The following is a 20,864-nucleotide window of genomic DNA, read 5'->3' as shown; positions in this document are numbered from 1 at the left end:
TACATAAAGGACCACATACCGCCAATCGTTATATCGTGGATCAAGGTGAAGGACCATGAGTGTTTAACTTGAACAACGAATTGTAACAACTTAAAAGTTGAAGAACTAATCAATTTAAAAGTTTAAGACTAAACATGACAAAATCACTATACATAAAGGACCACATAGCACCAATCGTTATATCGTGGACCTGCACTGTGGACCTTGGTCCAAAACGACACCGTATTGTTACTGGACGGACGCCGTTTCAAATGACTATAGGAAATGACTTCAGGGAATACACATAATCATTGTATAGAATACACATAATATTGACATAATTACACATAAATCATCCTCCTACCATTCGAATACACAAAACAAATCACAACCTATGTTTAAGTACCCCTAACATGAATACACATAATCGTAGTCTATAATACACATAATACCTTCAAAGAGTACACATAAAATGAAAACACCAAGTACACAAACACATCACCATGTGTTTAAGTACATCTAACATGAATCAGAATCCTTGTATAGAATACACATAATGATTTCAGGGAATACACATAATATTGACACAACTACACAAAAATAATCCTCCTAACATTCGAATACACAAAACACGTCACAACCTATGTTTAAGCACCCTAACATGAATACACAGAATCGTAGTCTACAAAATGTCTTCAAATTAAAGAATACACAGAATATTAACACAAATACACAGACCGACCGAAACGAGAAACGTGATTTTAAAAAAACAAACTGTTAATTAAAATGACAAAAACGACGTTGTTTTGATACGGGGTGCATAATGTATTGGGTACCTGGTCCACAATATAAATTGCCCCATACCACACTAACTAAACACGAAAATTCGAAAGGAAACAAACACAAAAAATGCCCAATGGGCAATGGCGTAGATATTTGTTTGATATTTTTTTTTCAACAACTATGAGGGCAAATGAGAAAGGTACAGTTATCTAATCACATGGTACAACTCCATAGAGCACCTTCCTCATATTTGTAGTCACCGACAATGCCCTCCCATAAACTCCGATATCCCCATTATACCCTATAGACCTAGCTTCCGATTCGGACTTCCACTCTTTCCCATTGCCTCCGCCTAATATCAGCGACGATTGAACTTTTCCCCTCACTCTCGTCTTCTTCCGCCATTCTCCGGCGAACGGAGTTGCTCCGCCGCTACGCCACTTCCAGTCTGTAAGTCTCTGTATCTGTTTTCTCTTCAACTGTCTGTAAATAGTAAATACTGTGCACATAAATGATATCCATACGCTTGTCTCAGTCTTTGTTTCTGAATTTGATTGGGAGAGTATGAAAACGATTTTTATATTCTTGGACTGCTTCAAATTGAAGAAACATGCTTAACTAATTAATTTCTAATTCGTGGTATTTCGTGGTCCTCTTTTGTAAAATATGTTAATTTCGGTTCTTAGGGTTGAAACTAGTTAGCGTTTGAAATGCGGTGTTATTGTATCTTCATGAGCAGAAGAAATAGGGAAGTTGGTGTCTCTTTTATTTCTCCAGTCGAAAAATTGATTTTTGTTTTAAAGTGGAAAAATTGATTTTTGTTTAGTTGTTTTGAAGCTATTTGCTCATTATAGTTGGTAAAACTTATGATTTTTTTTTAAAAAAATTTCTTTTGTTTTGTTAATCCCTGCATTTTAGGTCACTCGGTTTGAAATGCTGTGTTTTCGAGGTATGCTCAGGGTCTACTGCGTAGTGTTGTCAATTTGGCTTAATTTGCACTTCATTCTGATCGTGTTCAATTTTGTGGTACTTTTTTGTTCCTCATTCGTAGAAATATGTTATATTTGCACATTGTAGTTGCTAATAACTTGTGATTTTTTAAAAAGAGTTTCTCTGTGGTTTTGTTTATTCCTTACATTTTAAGTTACTAAATTTGAATCTAGTTAGTTTCTGGAATGTAGTGTTGTTGAATTTTTTGAAGTCTGCTTAGCTTCTACTGCACTAGTGTTGCCAATCTGATTTAATTTGCATTCATACTGGTCATCAAAATCTCTCTCCTTAGGTTTTCTTTAGTTTCAGTTATGCAGTCTGGAACTCCCTGGCCCAACAACCACTCAACATAAATAAAAAAAGAAAAAATGATATATTATTAGTTCCTTGATATTTATTTTTAAAAATATATGTTAAAAATTATAGTTTTAAAAAACCCTAATACCTAAAAGGCAGAGACATTACTTCTCTAGTTCTCCACTTCTCCTTCAAGCGGCGAGACACAGAGTGCTAGAGTAGGTGAGTAGCGGTCCACTGGACCGTGCACGGCAGCACTGGCAAATGATGCTTCCCGTTCTCCTCCTCCCCAGTACACCTCCACCTATCCTTTCTATTCTCTGCCATTAGATGCTTTCTCCCCCTCTTAAAATTTCCAGCACACAACAGTGTCTCAGATAATTTGCATTTGCTTGTTTTGCTTTTAAATTCATTTTTTTTTTCCATTTTTTATAGGTCTAGCATCTTTTTGAATCTGGTATTTTGTTGATTCATTAATGGGCATAAATAGCTTATTAGGGCACAATTACCATTTGTTAATGTTCTTGAAATTTTGTGTACAATAGATTCCATTGACATTCTCTTGTTTGACAAAGCATGCTTTAGAAAGATGATGGATTGTTTCCCAAACTTCTGTTTTTTAAATGATTTTTTACCGGAGTCATGGGATGGGGTCAGGGGTTACCCCGTTATCCCCAACCCTGAAAAATCCCCAGAGGGATGGGTATGGAGGAGGAATGTCATTCCCTGCCCCACCCTAGTCCCCCATTTTTCATTTGTGGGTTGGGGGGTGTATGCAGTATGATCCTGTTTAATTATGTTTATTCCTCTACAACTATTTTTTATATTGGGTAATTTTGTAATTATCTTTGTAATTTCTTATCATGATGATGTGTTGGATTGGGCAGGGGCATAGTTGAATTGACTCATATGCTATGTTGGATTTAATCCAATAAAGAGAGAATTTTTCAGAGTATTTTTTCTTAATGACTTCACCTGAAGGACTAAGGACTTACACGAAACAAGATGTAGATGATTTAGATGGAAAGACTGACAAGTTCAGAGATGATGATGATGACTGGGAAGGGGATGGTAAACGAAAATACAGGTCAAGCAAGTCAAGGAGATCTGGCATTGCTGAAGAATCTGAGGGCTTAGATAGCAGTGGAAGAAAGAGAAGTAATGTGGACAAAAGTGAGAGTCGCAAAAGATCAGGTGGTTCAGGCAAAGTTGATACTGATGAGGATGAATATGATGCAAGAAAAGAGTCTCGCTCTAAGTCAATGAGGAAGAAGCCTGAGGAGAATACACTGGAGAGGTTGAGTAATTGGTACCAAGATGGAGAAACTGAGACTAAGCATAACAACGGGGACAAATCTGGGGGTGGAGGTCATAGTCGAGCTGATGAAAGTGACAGAAGGACATCAATTTCCAAATTTTCTGATAATGATGGTTCCCAAAACAGAAATAAAGGCACAGATGAAAGAAGGGAGAACAGCAAAGGAAAGAGTCATGGATCTTCTGAGCATGGGCGTAACTCAAGGAAAAGATGGGACGAATCAGATTCTGTTAAAAAAGCTGATGAAAGTGAGTATATAGAAAATTTTGATACTAGAAGTGGGAAAATGGTGGACCCCATAATTGAGGGTCACAGAAACTCAAATGAAGACAAAGATGTTAAATCACAGAACAGGGAGGAGAAAAGAGCTGACTATGAAAGGGGCAAGAGAGGCAGATTTGAAGCTGTAGAAGAAGATAACAAAGGGCATGCTTCTGCTCGTGAAGAGGATGCTGCATGGATGAGGGAAAGGAGGAGGGAAACAGACAGTGTCAATAGGTCCAGGACACCTGAGAAGAGTGGGAAGCATTATTATGATGGAGAAAATTTTGATATGGAATATGAAAGAAGCACTCCTTCGAGGAAGAAAGAACAGGAAAAAGATGGTTACAAGGATGATAGATCAAAAGGAAGAGATGATGGCTGGAGTGACAGAAGCAGGGACCGTGATGGTCCCAGAGATGGGTGGAAGAGAAGACAAGGCAACTTTGCTGACAAAGAAACAAAAGAAGGTGGTTCATCTTATGACCATGGAAGAGAGTGGGAGTTGAACAGAAGGGGTTGGATGGACAATGATAGGCCTCGTCCTGGGGGTTGGAAAGATGGGATTAGGACTGAAGCTGTAAAAACCTCCTCTAAATATGGAATTTCAAATGAGAACTATGATGTGATAGAGATCCAAACTCGATCTTTTGATTATGGTAGAGATGATGCTAAACCTACATTTGCAAGGAAAAGTGAAGTTGGGCAACATTCTGATGCCAGGTTGCCTCAGGATGATGAAAAGTATGCAGTTTCAAGTGATGAAAGGGGGAGAAATGCCTATGGATCTGGGCAATCTAGTGAAGATTTTAAGGATACACCAGGTGATGGTGGTACTGCTTTAAATCTAAATTCAAGGAGAGATGACATTGAATCTCAAGGGGAGAGATCTAGAGGCCAATCTGGTGATTTGATGAATCAAGGATCTGGTGGCCAAACTTCAAGTGGAGGTTCACAACCTCCACATGGAAGTCAGGAGCCTTCTTCCTTCAATAGATCTGGTCCTCAAAGTGCTAGAGGAATTAGACTTGGTAGAATGGGACGAGGTAGGTCCACAGGGAGAGACAACCATCAAGTAGGTCTTCAAATGCCAATGGTGGGGTCACCTTTTGGACCACTTGGAATGCCCCCACCTCTGAACGCTAACATGTCACCTGCTCCTGTTCCTCCTATTTCCCCTGGTGTCTTCATTCCACCATTTTCGCCGCCTATTGTATGGCCTGGAGCTCGAGGAGTCGAGATGAATATGCTAGCGGTTCCACCTGGACCTTCAGGACTCCGGTTTCCCCCTAATATAGGAAACCCTCCAAATCCCGGGATGTATTTTAATCAACCAGGTCCTGGAAGAGGAGCACCTCCAAGTGTATCTAGCCCAAATTTTAACACTGGAATGCCAGCTGGTCGTGGACAAACACCAGATAAAACTCCTGGTGGTTGGGTTCCTCCTAGAACTAATGCACCCCCTGGCAAAGCTCCTTCCAGAGGAGAGCAGAATGATTACTCCCAAAATTTTGTAGACACTGGTATGCGGCCACAAAATTTCATCCGGGAACTGGAGTTAACTAGTGTTGTTGAGGACTATCCTAAATTGCGAGAGCTCATACAAAAGAAAGATGAAATTGTGGCCAAAGCTGCTTCTGCTCCTATGTATTACAAATGTGACTTGCATGAGCAGGAGCTTTCTCCAGAGTTCTTCGGTACAAAGTTTGATGTCATTCTTATAGACCCACCATGGGAGGAATATGTTCATCGAGCTCCTGGTGTCACTGATAATATGGAATACTGGACATTTGAAGAAATAATGAATCTCAAAATTGAGGTATAACTTGACGTGGTCCTTGTACTCTGATCTGCTAATGATTTATTATAGTTTCTTTTCCATGTTCCTTGATAGGCTAGCTATGCTATGATTGCCAAACATTCATGTGCTTAAATTAATTTATGTACTGCTGGTTGATCCATGCGCTTTGACCCTGTTAATTCTCTCTCTTACAACTGTTATAGTGGTTGAAGTGGTCCTTGTTATTCTTACAGGCAATTGCTGATACACCATCTTTTATTTTCCTTTGGGTTGGTGATGGTGTTGGGCTTGAGCAGGGTCGTCAATGTTTGAAGAAGGTACCTAATTAAGACTGAGGAAATGGATTTATGCCTTTATGGTTATGAGTTGCTGCCTCTTTCTACTTGCTTATGTTCTTTCGGTGGGGGTGGGGGGTTGAGTCTCTTTCTGCTTTCCATTTAATTACCCCTCCCCTTTTGTTTGGGTTATATAGGTTATCATGTTTATTTGTTGTTCTCATCGATTCTTATCTGTTTCATGCAGTGGGGATTTCGCAGGTGTGAAGATATATGTTGGGTCAAAACAAATAAAAACAATGCCACTCCGGGATTACGTCATGATTCGCATACTCTGTTTCAGCGCTCGAAGGTTCAGATCTTTTCTGTATTTTCAGCTTGTTATTGATTGCCCATATTTGACTCCCATTTTGTTCTGCCACTAAATTTCATGTGAGTGGAAACTATGCACTTACACATTTGTAATTTACTTATGTGAGCCAGTTTCTATTTTGTTATAGGAGCACTGCTTGATGGGCATTAAGGGAACTGTTCGTCGCAGTACAGATGGCCATATAATTCATGCCAACATTGATACTGATGTAATTATTGCTGAGGAGCCTCCGTATGGTATGTACTCATTGACTTTGACAATCTTTAAACTAGAGAAATTCAAGTCTTGAATGTGAGCTACATTAATCTTGTTTAGCATAATTTCTGGTTGTTTTTTCTTAAGATGAAAACAGAGTTGCTAGTTTTATTAAGCTGAATGTGAGAAAGTAAATACTATTATAGTTTGTTCTATTCGCATTTTGTTTTGTCAAAAGAGTAAGAAACAGAACAAAGAAGTAGCTGCAATGCAGCAGTAAGCAGGGGACTCGGCTAATTTTTTAAAATCCTCTGCCAATTCTTAGGCAGCACTTGTCTAAGTTCATATTCTATTACTCCGTATATTGTTCCCTGCATTGAAATTTTCTAAAAGTACCTTGCCACTTGCATATATCACTTTGTTTTGTGCCTGTCCTCTCACGTGGAATCTACACAAGCCGTTCTCGTTTAAAACATTCTTTGCCAATTTAATGCAGGATCGACTGCAAAGCCTGAAGATATGTACCGAATAATTGAGCATTTTGCTCTTGGCCGGAGAAGGCTTGAGCTCTTTGGTGAAGACCATAACATTCGGACAGGCTGGTTAACTGTTGGGAAAGGGTTATCTTCATCGAATTTTAATTCTGAGGTATAGTGCAGCGAGTAACATTTTAATTAATTAGTTTTGATTAATTTGAGAATGTAGTATATGGTGAGCTTGTGGCTTCACTGTCAAAGACCTTTTAGTTTAACTAAAAATCCCCCCAATACAAGCATAACATCTACCCCAACCCAACATACACAAAGAAAATAGTATAAACCAAACAAAAAGATAATATGATCTTTTTTCATGATTATTGTATTTTCATTTAAACATTCGACCCAAAGAGTAAACAGTTCTGAGCAGAACTTCTTTATGCTAATCGTTGTGCTTCATCGTTTTATGTTCTCTGGGGTTTGCCAAGCTTGAATATTTTCGTGTGGAGGAGTTTTAGTTTTTTCTTTGCTTTTCTCTATTATTCATCATGCTTATCACTTCCTCTTTGATCATTAATTCTGAGAATGGGATGTCAAAACTTTCAGGCTTATGTGCGGAATTTCGCTGATAAGGACGGGAAAGTTTGGCAGGGTGGAGGAGGAAGAAACCCACCACCCGACGCACCTCATCTTGTTGTGACAACCCCCGAAATAGAATCCCTTAGACCAAAGTCGCCTATGAAGAATCAACAGCAAATGCAGCAGCAGTCAACTTCCATATCTCTGACAACAGCTAACTCCAGCAGCAAGCGGCCGACTGGAAATTCTCCCCAAAATCACAATCCACAAAACGCAAACCAAGAAGCCTCTAGCTCTAACATATCGAACCAAGGTCCCTGGGCGTCGCCTATGGAAGGTTTTAGAGGAAGGGAAAGCGGACAGATGACAGACGATAGGATTCTTGATATGTATGCATACAATGCATCTTTCGGACAGGTTAACCCTGAATTCTTGGATTACGAACCTCATAGAGCAATGAATATGTAGCGAAATAACGCATCAGATGCCACCTTGTATTCTTCATTTTCCTTGTACACCAAAGACATAAACGGCAGGGGGGAATAGCTTCAAATTTTTGTCTTTCTTCAGTAGTTCACCGAGTAGTGAAATCATCTTTCTTCTGCTTTTGCAAAACCAACTTTTGAGTGTGCAGTTCTCTATATCATGCAGATCGTCAAATCATACCAAATGCCAAACCAAACACCAAATTGGTATATAATATTCATTGGTGTTACTTAGTACATGAACCAAACAACAAACACCAATTGGATTTTCGTATTTAGGTTGATACCTAAGTACAAATAACTTTGATTTACTTAAAAGTTAAAAGTATGCATTTATTCAAAAATGTGTTATGAGTGAAACCTGTCTTGTGATCCTAGTAGATAAAAGATCACAATGAGATAGTTAAAAATATCAGTAGTTAGTTCACAAGGAGCATAGAAGCCCGGTGAACCAAGAAAATCAATTGTTATATTGTGAACTAGGGTACATAAATTCATGTCCATAAGAGCATCTATATCAGTGGTTATAAAAAGGTTTTTGAAACCGTAGTTAAGGATATTGGAATAGTAAAAGACAGCACATATACCAAAGCCAAGTGCAACTCTCTCTCCCATATGGCTTGGTTGCAACACGCGGCCAACTATTTTTTTAATCTTTTTTTAAAAATCATAATTGTTTTTCTTTTCCTTCCCTGTCATTTTCTCTTTTCTAATTACACTTATAAATTTTTTTTAAAAATCGTAACATTGATAAGGATACTCTAATGCATTTTTGTGAACATGAATTCTGTAATTTAAAAGTAAATCAAATTCTTTATATGGTACAGGTAAACATTTAAATAGCCTCCAGCCGCTCCACCCCTCCAGTAGTCCAGTCTCCTCCGACATACGTCTCCACCAGCCCCTCAGCAACGGACGGCGACTCTCCTCCGTCGCTCCGTCTCCTCGGCTCCGGGCTCCGGCGGACGGCCTAACTCCGAAGTTCTGACTGTCCAGGTTTTATTTATTTATTTATTTAAGAGTATTAAGACAATAAGACTGTCCTGTGATTCTGTGAATTTGTTTGTTTTTGTTGTGTGAAATATTTTTAAAGTTATCACTTTCCAGAATGTTTTTTTTTTCTCACTTCTGTTTTCCAGTAGTCAGTAGTAGAGAATTTCACGATCTTTGGACAAGGTATAATGTGAAGGCAAAGGGTCAATAAATGAATGAATATGGAAATTCTAATGATTTCAAATGTCAATTCTGCATATTTCAATGCATCTTGTATCTACTACTGTATTTAATAAAAAAAAATGCATCTTGTATGGTTTATTTAGTAATTAGTATTCTCCATATCAATGTACTGCAAGCTCAACCCATGCTGAACTGCTCTCTGTTAATCTGAAAGACTGAAATTAGAAATCCTAAGACAGTAACTTATCGCGTAGCCCCAAAGCTCCAAGCTAAAGTCGTCGCCTCGCTGGACCAAGGACCAGGCTCCAAGCTCATTGTCGACTCGCCAAACTAGTCCGCCACTCCGCCTTCACCTGCTGCAGGACCAGTTACTCGATCACCGCTGGATTTCTCTGAAGACAGCCAAGTCCACTGAAGTAAGGTAAACTCAATGGCAGATTCATCGGAAGGAGAGGAAGAAGGGAAGCTGAGAGGAGGTAGCCAACAACTTTTGGTTGATGATGACCTCTGTGAGATGGCTAAGAAGGCTGTTTGGAGTGTCAGCTCTTGCAAAGCTGGAAATGGCATTACTTCCCTTCGAGATGATAACCTTGATACATACTGGCAATCTGATGGTGCTCAACCTCATCTCGTAAATATACAGTTCCAAAAGAAAGTAAAGCTCCAATTAGTAGTTTTATATGTTGATTTCAAGCTTGATGAGAGCTACACCCCTAGTAATATTTCAATTCGTGCCTGTGATGGTTTCCACAACTTGAAGGAGATAAAATCAGTGGAACTTGTCAAGCCAACCGGATGGGTGTATATATCATTGTCTGGGAATAATCCTCGTGAAACCTTTGTCAACACTTTCATGTTGCAAGTGGCAATTTTGTCAAATCATCTGAATGGGAGGGACACTCATATCCGCCAGATTAAAGTCTATGGACCTAGGCCGAACCCCATCCCACTTCAACCATTCCAGTTCACCTCAACAGAGTTCATTACCTACTCTATTGTGAGGTAAAACTCAGAAGAACACCAACATGTTTCAATGTAACAAAATAGCTGATTCAAGGTTGTTAAGGATGGTAGGTATTTAGAAAGTGCAAATAAAGTGTATCATGGACCAATGCAATGCAATGCTGGCTGATTGAAATTGGACAGTTTTAGTCCATCAAGTAATTAAAAATGTTGGATAAAAAAATGTTGGTCTCCCTTCTCCCTTCTCGGTGTTCACTCCGTCCAGACTTGGCGTCTCTGGTTTCCCTTCTCCAGTCTCCCTTCTCTGTCCGGCAGTAGGTGGCCAGCCGACCAGTAACCCAGTAGGTAAACAAAATTTAATAATTTATATTTTCTTAGTATTTAGTAATTAGTAATTAGTTAATTATTATTGTTTTTGAATGTTGATTAATGATTTGGTGTTAAAATGTTAATGATATATTGATATGTGTAGTGTGAATCTGTTATTGTTTTTGAATGTTAGTAATTAGTATAATGATACTTATACTGTGAAATCTGTGATAGTGTGTTGTGTATAGTTTATTTAAATTTTAATTAACAATATATGCGGGCTGACGGGCTTGGGTTGCCCCGATATAAATGCAATTTTGTGTTTGTTAAAAGTTATTTATTTGTGTCATTATTTTTTTTTCATTGATTTTTCCTTAATGCCTTTGTAGGCTTGCTATCTGTTTGGATGAAAAAGAAGAGCAGGTGCCAATCAATAGACTAAGACAAACATAATCTTGCTTATGCTGACAAGAAAAGTCACTGCTTTGTTGGATAAGGCTCTAGCCATTAACCAAGCAAAGCAAATTCATGGCATAATACTAGTCAGTGGACTCCATGATCTCGAGCCTCTCCTGGTGCGGCGAGTTCTTATGTCTGCAGGCAGTTACAACCGAAATACCATTCAATATGTTAAGTTGATGCTTCGGTATATGCAAACTCTGGATATCTTTTCAGTAGCATCCACCATTCGGTTTCTTACAGAGCATTCTCAGTTCAGGGAGGCTATATCTGTTTATGTACAATTGCAGAGATCCGGGCTCAGTCCCAGCACATTTGCTATATCATCTGCTATAAAAGCTTGTTCAAGGATTCTGGATAAGATTGGTGGAACTTCGCTTCATGGGCAGAGCTATAAGTATGGTTTCTGTAGGGTTGTTTATGTGCAAACAGCTCTTGTTGATTTTTATGCAAAAATGGGTAAAATGGAGTCTGCGCGAAGCATATTTGATGAGATGGTTGGGAAAAATGTAGTATCGTGGAATTCGATGCTGGCTGGGTATGTAAAATCGGGGGATTTGGTGATGGCTCAAAGTGTTTTTGATCTGATTCCAGAGAAAGATGTCGTTTCGTGGAATTCAATGGTTTCGGGATATGTAAGGGCAGGGAATATGGAGCAAGCATATGCGTTGTTTCAGAAAATGCCCGAGAGAAGTTCTGCCTCATGGAATGCGATGATTAGTGGATACATAGATTGCGGTAAGATAGATTTAGCACGCAGCTTCTTTGATGCTATGGACCAAAAGAATCACATTTCATTAATGACGATGATTTCTGGATACTCAAAATGCGGGGATGTAGAGTCTGCCCGAAAGCTCTTTGGCCAGATGGCCGAGAAAGAACATAGAGTTTATAACGCAATGATATCTACTTATGCTCAAAACAGTCGACCAAAAGAGGCTCTCCAGCTATTCCGTGAGATGCTTCAATTGAATGTGCAACCAGATTACATGACGTTGGCTAGTGCAATTTCTGCGTGTTCTCAACTGGGAGATTTAAAATTCGGGTCTTGGATTGAGTCATACATGAAGGAAGTAGGAATCCAAATGGATGATCATCTGGCCACTGCGTTTATTGATTTGTATGCAAAGTGTGGAAGTACCGAAAAAGCTTACGGTTTATTTCATGGATTACAAAAGAAAGATGTGGTCGCGTACACTGCAATGATATTAGGATGTGGAATAAATGGTCGGGCAAATGATGCCATCGAGCTGTTTGATGAGATGGTAAATTTTGAAATTGACCCCAACTTGGCGACACTTACAGCAGTCTTGACTGCCTACTCCCACGTCGGTTTGGTTGAAAAAGGATATCAGTGCTTCGTCTCGATGCAGAAATATGGGCTTTCTCCTAATGTCGATCATTATGCTATCGCTGCTGATCTTTTAAGCAGGGCCGGGCGGTTAGAAGAAGCGTATGATCTGATAAAAAGCATGCCAATGCAGCCTCATGCTGGAGTCTGGGGAGCGTTGCTTCTCGGTTGCAGTTTACAGAACAACTTGGAAATTGGAGAGGTTGCGGCAAGGCATTGCTTTGATCTGGAGCCCGACAGCACCGGTTATCGTTCTCTTCTCGCGAATATTTATGCCTCTGCTGGGAGGTGGGATGATGCCGAGAGGTTGAGAATGTCTGTGGAGGCCAATGGGCATACCAAGTTGCCTGGTTCCAGTTGGACATAAGACAGGAAAAGGTTGCTCTCAAACACATTCACACTGCAATTCTATTAGGATTGCACCATAATCCCGAGTGTTGTGAATAGGGATGGCAATTTGCTCCTCCCCCCGACAAGGATGGGGATGGGGAAAAATTTTCGGGGGACGGGGACAGGGATACCCCTCCTCGCCCCGTCCCGTCCCCGAATAATTAAAATAGTCCATTCTTCGCCATCGTTCTCGCGCAGTTGCTGCCTCCACCACCGGTTTAAAAGGTCTAACACTTGGGAGGTCTGTTGATCCATTCCCGTAAAGTGAGTGACTGCGTGTGCATAATTTACTCTTTTTTGGGGGTATCTTTTCATATACTTAGCCACTTAGGTTTTTCAGCTTGTTATTACCCAATGTTAACTTGAACAATTAATTAAGTTGTTTTTGTTTTCTTTCATATTGAAGATGAAGATTCTGAGGATTGAAAAATGAGGAATTGAAGGCTTTATTGTTATTGTACTTTTATATAATCATGTTGATTAGAGTTTTGGACTTTGGACATTGAAATATTTGTAGTTTGCATTTGCTATTTTGGAATTTGGACTTGGGTAGTTCTTTTGCTATTAAAAACTTGTTGAATGTCTATCATTGAAGAATTATAGGTCATAGACTCAGGTGTTTTAATTTTTGAATTTAGGACTTAAAAGTACTAATTTGACAGTTTGATTAGGGGTTAACTGGGGATGGAGATTTCTTGCCCCCACCCGCCTAATTCCCCTTGAGGTCGGGGACGGGAAGTATACTTCCCGTCTTCACCTCGCTCTTTTGCCATCTCAAGTCAAGAACCTTCACCATCCTTGCTTTTTCGCCGATTCCAGTGGTCAACCACCTTGTTTTGAGTCTAGGTAAAAGAAATAAATCACAAAATATGTTTTGATGGTTTACAAATTTGTCACCGATCCTAGTGGCTTGACCACCCTTGTTTTGAGTTTAGGAAAAATGAAGTAAATAATAAAATGTATTTCAACGGTGATACTACCCATGCTTTGTCACTGACCTTGGTGACCCAATCGTCCTATCTCAAAATATATTTTGACGGGTTATAGATACCACCCTGCTTTATCACTGACCCTAACGCCCCAATTACCCTTGTTTTGAGTCCAGGTAAAAGAAGTAAATCGCAAAATATATTTTGACGGTCCACATATACCACCCCTACTGTGTCACCAACCCTAGTGTCCTAACCACCCTTGTTTTGAGTCTAGGTAAAAGACCCCCACTGTGTCACCAACCCTAGTGTCCTAACCACCCTTTGTTTTGAGTCGAGGTAAAAGAAGAAAATCGCAAAAATGTGTTTTGACGGTCTACGCATTCCTCACACATTGCAATGCCCTTGAATCAGATCAATGTTCAGGTTTATGTGCTAATCACTGCAAAGAGATTCTTTTGTTTTAGCTATACATTATGCAGGAAAAAAAATTGCATGAAGAGTTGAAATCTGAAAGGTCAGATATATGTACAAATTATAGTTAGAAACATCTAAATAATCAACCCAACAGGAAAGGGGAAATCATTTTCATCCTCTTCATGTGCACCAGAGAAATCTCAACATAAACATCAAAACTACAATACAGAACAAAAGCCACACATTATGATGCTGTAATGTACAAATCCCAATCTAGTTTCTGCATCCACAGGTCAGACTGCTGTGAGATCTCGTCTAGCCATCTGTTCGTTCCTACTCGCAACCCGGGAGAGACTGAGCCGAAGCGAATGGAGAAAAGCTCGTATAGGACTCACTCGGGCGCAGTGGGTTTGGGTGCCGACTAGAGGAGCCGAGGTAACTTGTTGAAGCGTTGCCCGGGCTTGGGATGTATGGAGACATGTATCTCGAGTTAAGAGGTGATATGGAAGGGTAGCCTACGGAGTGAGGTGAAACCAGGTAAGAAGCACGGGATCGTTGCGAAGATGATGCGTTTCTGAGGTCCACTGAGCTCCGGCTTGCAGTAAGATGGGGTGATTGGACGTAGGACTGAAGTGAATGGCGGTGGGTGTAAGGCGTGCTGGAGATTGATTGAGATCGTGAAGGGGGTCGGGACGATGAGGGGGGACCTATTTGTATTGCTGATGATGATGCTAACGATGATCGAACAGATCCCAATGATGATAGAGAAGCACTCGATGAAAGCAACGGTGTAGACTCTGATGCTGGTGGATCACCGGTGCTGGTTCTAGCATCGCGTTTACAAACCGGGCAGAAAGTTCTCCACGATGTTAGCCAAGCATCGACACACATAGCGTGAAATTCTGTCAAAATCACAGAGACAAGTTACTGATGTGTGAAAAACACCAACAATAACATAAGACAGGGTCTAGGAACAAACAAACATGGCATGTTCCAAGACCGAAATATTAACTCCTAATCCTATCCAGCGGTTCAAATTTCACTAAATCCTAATCCTAAAACAACGACCAGAACAATTTTGAACATTCAACAACCAATCAGGCCATATATATGCTATGAACCGAGTTTAGACACCCTAAAGAAGACCTGAACACCGAACCCCAACGAAAAAGTAATGGTATAAATTAATGTTTTTTTTTTTTTGGGTAAATTCACCGGGTCTTTCTCCATCCGTTTAACTGTCCGGGTCCACCCGCGTTCGCTCCGGGAGGCACAAGAACTGGCCCAGGAGGAATCGTCACTTGTGAGAGTCGAACCCGGGTATAAATTAATGTTGGAGATAAACCCGGGTATAAATTAACTTGGTAAAAGACATAACTCTCTTAAAGATAAAGAAGACTTACTGTGGCGGCATGGCAGAACCCTAAGCTTGTCCCCAACGCTATAGTCTTCAAGACATATAGCACAAGTAACTGACGTACAGTTATCCTCAACAACTGCAGTAAATATTAGACTTGGCATGGCCTTAACGAGACGGCTACTCATCCCGTGGAACTCTCGAACACGTGTAGTCCGTGGTCTCTCTCTTCTGATGCGATGCCTACGAACAAAGAAGCAAGTAGCTAGCACAGCTGACATTGCAAGCAATGAAATGAATGATATAGCCATGATTGACCAGGCCGAGTTCTCGATGCTCGGGATTATCCATATTTCCACGTTGGGATCACCGGCATACGCAGCAAGTGTTTCTCCAGAAGTTTTTGAAACAAACACCGCTGGTATCTTTATACCGCTAGAACTTCCTGCCACTGCATTTCCAATTCTCCGGGTTATATAATCAATATAAAAAAAAACAATAGAATACAAAGGGAAAAGAAAACATCAAAATAATAATAGGTCCCTCAAGTCTCGGTATAAACATTTTGAATGCATGACCTTAATAAGGTAGAACATAAGTGCGGGGAATGACACGGCCTCCTTTATCAATAGCTTAATATCTACAGAAACTTTCCACCTTAAGAAAACCCTCTAGAACCGACAAATATAGATAATTTACTTGCTTTCGGTTTCCCTTAAGTGGTGCACGCAATATAACCCAAACTCAGACCTTGACAATAACCTTTTAAAAGCACGCTAATTGATGGCATTACTATTTACTAAACTTCAACAAGTATGAAATAAGTAATAGCAGAACCAAAATTGCCAGGGGAAACGGTCATTACTCGCCACTAGATCTCCATAGTCATAGTCGTAGACTATGGCCGCTTTAAACCCCGCGACTTGTGCTCTCTTAACTTTCTCCTCGAAGCTGCATGATCCCCTAATTATCAACACAAACGGAGACTTTGTGCTGTTTTCTACAGCATCCACTTCATTACTCAACGGTGAGCACGCATCCAATGGCTCAGCAACATACAACGTCCCACACTGCCCTGATCCCTTTGCCGAGGGAGCTGAAATGCAAATTCCCTTTAAGTTAATGCTCCGTATGATGACTATATAAACAGAAAGCAGAATTTGTAAGTGTGGATTTGACGAGGAAAACAACTAGAAATGCCTCACATAGAACTACTTATACCTTTCATTGGAATGACAACTGGATCACAATTCAAACACCTTAATCCAACCATACATTCCTACAATTCACGAAACCTATATTTTCCCTAACTATACCACACTTGCAAATCAAAATAGTCAGCTCGTTGGTATCCCTAATTCCCTAAATGATATTAGTTCAACAGTACAACCATCAACAAGTGAAACTATGCATCCCAATGCAAACAAAACAACTCTTAACAGACACCAACAAGTACTTAAAGGCAATTTCACAAATCAAAGATAAGGTTAAAGCAAAAGATGCAAGAAATTTGTTAATATTAATATAAAATGAAAAGATTGATTTTTCAGCTTTCAGACAATTATGAAACATCAAAAATCAGAAAAGATTCCACTACTTTATGAAAAGATCATGTCAATAAACACTCAGAAAAAACAATAAATCCAGATTCAACCTAACACTAACACTACCAAATACCAAATCTTAACAAAAAATCAAAACTTTGAAACAAATGGAAATGGAATCAACCAACCAAAATTAGCCTCGATGTCTTCGAATGAAGAGGTAACGTTTCTACCGATCAAAACTACATTGGCAAGGGCAGGAGCGGTCAGGAACGCAAAACACAAGAAAAAGAGGGGAAATAATACCCAGAGTTTCAGCATAGCTCCAATTCCAAAATTCAAAACCCTAATAGCCCTTATCTTTGAAATACAATCAAAATATGAGAAAAGATCACAGGTTTGACGCGAGGAGGATAGAAACATCGGCTTCCATATTCTCAGCAATCCGTATTCATCCTGGTATTGTGCCCACTGGTTTGGGTTCGGCTGATTGGGTAGGGAAACTGGGTTTTCAGGGGCTTCAAAAGTTTTCCTAATTTTTGTTTTAAATTCTCGAGAAAAATGGAAGCTTTTTTCGGATGAAAGAAAAAGCAAGCAAGGTAGATCAAGATTTTTTCCTTTTTTATTAGGATTAGTTCAGACTGTCCATAAGCTTTGCTGTGATGATTATCGTGTTATGTTGTGAACTCCAAAAAAGACAAAGATGAAGGGGAAGATAATAATTAAAAAATGTCTGATATTTATTTTTCCTACAAGTTGAGATCCATGGCCATTTATCCCTATTTCTTCATCAAAAGAGTTAATTATCGAAATATTCCCTTAACTATAATAAATTACAAATTTGATCATTGACTATTTTTATCAATTAGGTTCCTCAATCTTAAAAATTATAATTAATTTGGTCTTCCGTTTATTTTGTCATTAGACATCTATTAACTTAGAATCAAATTGGTAATTTTGCTATAGTCAAATGACCATTTTGGTCATCACATGCACCATTTTCTTTGAAAAGTTAATTACTGAAATTGTCCTTAACTATAACGAAATTACCATTTTAGTCTCGAGTTAACGGATGTCTAATGGCAAAACAAATGGACAACCAAATTAATTGGTTGAGATTTTTAAAGTTTAGAGATTTAATTGGTTAAAAAAATAGTCAAGGATCAAATTGATAATTTGCTATAATCAATTGATCATTCCGGTAATTAACTCTCATCAAAATAACCTCTAAGGACTTATAAGACGTTGTGATTTTTTTAATTTTTTTTTACGAAAAAGTTTACTGTGGTTGTTTGAAGATATGCACTAGATAAAAGTCGTGAAACTCATCTTAACCCTTAAAAGATTATAAAGATGTAAATCAATATAGATTGTTAATAATTGATTGACTCACTTCAAAAGGACCAAGTTGTCCGGAAGTGCACACAGAACAAAGTGAACCTAGGTTGTCCTTAGCTGGCAAGGCTCAAACCAACGAAGTCAATAAATAACTCATCACGGAAGATGAGCTTGGAGCATTGTAATTACAAATTTAATATATCAACTTTGCTGGGATTTTTGTAACATATTTGAGATTTTATTGAGTATAAACTATTTTGGTCCTAATTGATCAGTTGAAATAGTCTCCGCATCGCTTAAATAAGACCAAAGTGAAAATTTGTGGTGTTTCTTGAAACCTTGTGTTATTCTTACTATGGTTCTTCAAATTTTTTATTTTTCATTCTGATTATCAAACTACATAAATGTATAATAAACGAACTCTTTATTTTCCTTTCTCTATTTTTTTTTAATTAGTAAACACACTCTTAGTTTTTGTATACTGCCCTTTGAATCATTCTAAGTTCACTCTTATAAAACTTTTATTTTATATCGGGAAGGAGTGACTAGTGACAACGGGCTGCACTTGTGGTTGCTGGACGATGGTAGCTGGTGGTTGTATCTAGCTAGGAAGGTACCTGGACGACGGTGGCTGATGGTTGCTGATGATTGACCAAAGCCAAGAAAGAGCGAAGTCAGCGACGGAAAATGACTTTCCCAAAAAATTGAGAAGTCGTTTTGTAGAAAAACATGTCTATTTTCTATTGATCAAAGCTTTATGTTCCGTTGACTTTAAATTTTCTTTCTTACCAAACATTGAAAACCTGAAAAATAATTTTCAGAAATAATTTTTCAAGTTTTCAAGCACACCCTTAATGTAACAGGATTTTATTGCCCACGGACCCTCATCATATCCTTAGACTTGAGCTCTATGAGAATTGTGAAACAGTTAAAAATGGTAACTCAATAACCCTATTATGTGTCTTTGGGTGCAACTTAGCTACCAATAACCTATTGAGTTATCCATGAAGGTTATTATTATTATTATTATTATTAATTATTATTATTATTATTATTATTTTCAAATGATATGTAAGGATGGGATGGCAAAATGAGTGTAGAATATCTCCAGCCTTATATTATTATAATAATAATCTTAAAATGTACGGTGCTAATTGCCATACTAGGAGAGTCTTGTTGAAGTGAATGACAAACTTTTTGGCTTTGATGGGATTTTTTATTTTTTTTTTATTTTTTGGTCAAAAACTTAATTATTAAGTTTAATGATGGTGAAATTTTGAATTTTTAATGATAACATTTTTTTATTATTAACTAATTATGACAACATGGTTGCAAATATACTAGCAGTTAGTAAGCAACAAAGTTAAAACTCTGCAGACATGTTTTAGGCACATTCAAATTAGGTTTCAATGGTGTGATTAAGATGCATATATGCACCAAAAAAAGGTTTAGGATAAATTAAACTTTTAATCTATTAATTATGATCATAGTATACATTTACTCTTTTTTAATTATTTGAGGTGCACTTTATTTAATTTATTTTTTTAATGAGTTGACGGATTTAGTTCCTAAAATTTTCTATAGAACTCTTATGAAATTCTAATTTCAACACTTTGTTAAAAATATAAAAATTAAATTTACATTGTTAATAATTAACGGGAACAACTCTGTAAAGCATTGAAATTTTGGAAATTATATATCTAGGGATAAAAAATTTAAATTACAAAAAAAAAAAAAAACAAATAATAATATAGTAGAAACTAGAAAGGGAAGAGTGGATCTAATTTATTGATGAGAAGATTCTTTTTGGCTGAAGTAATATTCCAATTCTGATGATTAGCCACATTCTATTACTATTTAAGTATGTATTTCTGTATGCCAATTAAAAAAATAAAATTATTAGACAGTATGAGCTTAGTATTCCTTATTTTGGATTAAATAGTTTATATTGTGCCTAATATATAAATTCATATTAATGATTAATATTATAGGAAATAATAAAATTACAGAAAACGTAACATCGTCACACCAATGCAATCTACCATAAACGTGATGAAATACCCTCTGGACCTCCAGTGGTGCATCTCGAGTATGAATGCCGTGTGAATGTTACCATTTACCAACATGTATTGCTAACCAATCAATGAAAATTAGCCTTCTTATGAATATGGCTAAACTTCCGTCGCAACTTATGAGTTTCTGAATATTCGAAATAATATATAAAAAAAGATTGTATGTCATACCCAACATGACTAAATCTTATCAAGAACCACTTCCAATTCAGTCTCCATCACAGCCTTCTTTTAACTTCTCGAGTTCAACAAAGAGACCACTCATGAAATTATAACTTATAATTCTGCAATTAAACTTAAATATAGCAATTCCAATCTTATACTAAAACCCAGAGTTCATTCACCCGGATAATATTGTGCAAGTAAATAATATCACTCAAATAATTACAACTATAGATATATAATATTTATTATTATTATTATTATTATTATTATTATTAATGTTGCGTGGCGTTGTTGGTAATTCATTGCATTTAGACTTTTGGAGAGGTAGATGAACGAGATAAGGATACAATTAACGAAACAAACTAAATAAGGCAATTGTTTCTCTGGACCATGGTACACAATAAGGTATAGTTTTAATATATTAAATATATATTATTTGTGTACTGAATATACATTATTTAATAATATATAAAATAATGTATTTTTAGTACTCAAATAATATATTTTTAATATATAAAAAATGTAAATTTTATTCATACTTCACACAGCTGTGTGTATTATGGTCCATAGAATGATTGACTA

At 37.8% G+C, this 20,864-nt stretch overlaps 4 protein-coding genes across 6 annotated transcripts; 3 read left to right on the top strand and 1 right to left on the bottom strand.

Moving 5' to 3' along the window:
* Window positions 1–1,021: 1,021 nt before the first annotated feature.
* Window positions 1,022–7,942, top strand: LOC116019174 (N6-adenosine-methyltransferase non-catalytic subunit MTB). 2 transcript variants are annotated; one of them, XM_031259314.1, is made up of 8 exons: window positions 1,022–1,212; window positions 1,681–1,711; window positions 2,937–5,447; window positions 5,663–5,746; window positions 5,952–6,056; window positions 6,205–6,313; window positions 6,769–6,920; window positions 7,355–7,942. In XM_031259314.1, the coding sequence occupies exons 3-8, from the start codon at window positions 3,015–3,017 to the stop codon at window positions 7,793–7,795; spliced, it is 3,324 nt and encodes a 1,107-aa protein (XP_031115174.1). In that variant the 5' UTR covers window positions 1,022–1,212; window positions 1,681–1,711; window positions 2,937–3,014; the 3' UTR covers window positions 7,796–7,942. The 2 variants fall into 2 exon arrangements, with proteins under 2 accessions (XP_031115174.1, XP_031115173.1); XM_031259313.1 differs by lacking the exon at window positions 1,681–1,711 and having other exon boundaries at window positions 1,023–1,212.
* Window positions 7,943–8,662: 720 nt separating this feature from the next.
* LOC116020025 (anaphase-promoting complex subunit 10-like) lies at window positions 8,663–10,032 on the top strand. The gene is made up of 2 exons (XM_031260467.1): window positions 8,663–8,808; window positions 9,243–10,032. The coding sequence occupies exon 2, from the start codon at window positions 9,419–9,421 to the stop codon at window positions 9,992–9,994; it is 576 nt and encodes a 191-aa protein (XP_031116327.1). The 5' UTR covers window positions 8,663–8,808; window positions 9,243–9,418; the 3' UTR covers window positions 9,995–10,032.
* Window positions 10,033–12,988, top strand: LOC116020024 (pentatricopeptide repeat-containing protein At4g22760). Of its 2 annotated transcripts, XR_004098799.1 has the most exons (3): window positions 10,033–10,296; window positions 10,650–12,724; window positions 12,867–12,988. XR_004098799.1 is itself a non-coding variant. In XM_031260466.1 (2 exons), exon 2 carries the CDS (start codon window positions 10,722–10,724, stop codon window positions 12,435–12,437), a length of 1,716 nt encoding a protein of 571 aa, XP_031116326.1. In that variant the 5' UTR covers window positions 10,033–10,292; window positions 10,650–10,721; the 3' UTR covers window positions 12,438–12,988. The 2 variants fall into 2 exon arrangements, 1 of the variants encoding a protein (XP_031116326.1); XM_031260466.1 differs by having other exon boundaries at window positions 10,033–10,292; window positions 10,650–12,988.
* Window positions 12,989–13,866: 878 nt separating this feature from the next.
* Window positions 13,867–17,387, bottom strand: LOC116019827 (receptor homology region, transmembrane domain- and RING domain-containing protein 2-like). The gene is made up of 4 exons (XM_031260171.1): window positions 16,896–17,387; window positions 16,029–16,259; window positions 15,210–15,614; window positions 13,867–14,708 (listed from the first exon to the last, which is right to left on the bottom strand). The coding sequence occupies exons 1-4, from the start codon at window positions 17,128–17,130 to the stop codon at window positions 14,140–14,142; spliced, it is 1,440 nt and encodes a 479-aa protein (XP_031116031.1). The 5' UTR covers window positions 17,131–17,387; the 3' UTR covers window positions 13,867–14,139.
* Between the last annotated feature and the right edge of the window lie 3,477 nt (window positions 17,388–20,864).

The sequence above is a fragment of the Ipomoea triloba genome, chromosome 5 (genome assembly GCF_003576645.1).
Source record: "Ipomoea triloba cultivar NCNSP0323 chromosome 5, ASM357664v1".
In the NCBI taxonomy this organism is placed as follows: Eukaryota; Viridiplantae; Streptophyta; class Magnoliopsida; order Solanales; family Convolvulaceae; genus Ipomoea; species Ipomoea triloba.
This window is presented reverse-complemented; position numbering and strand designations above follow the sequence as displayed.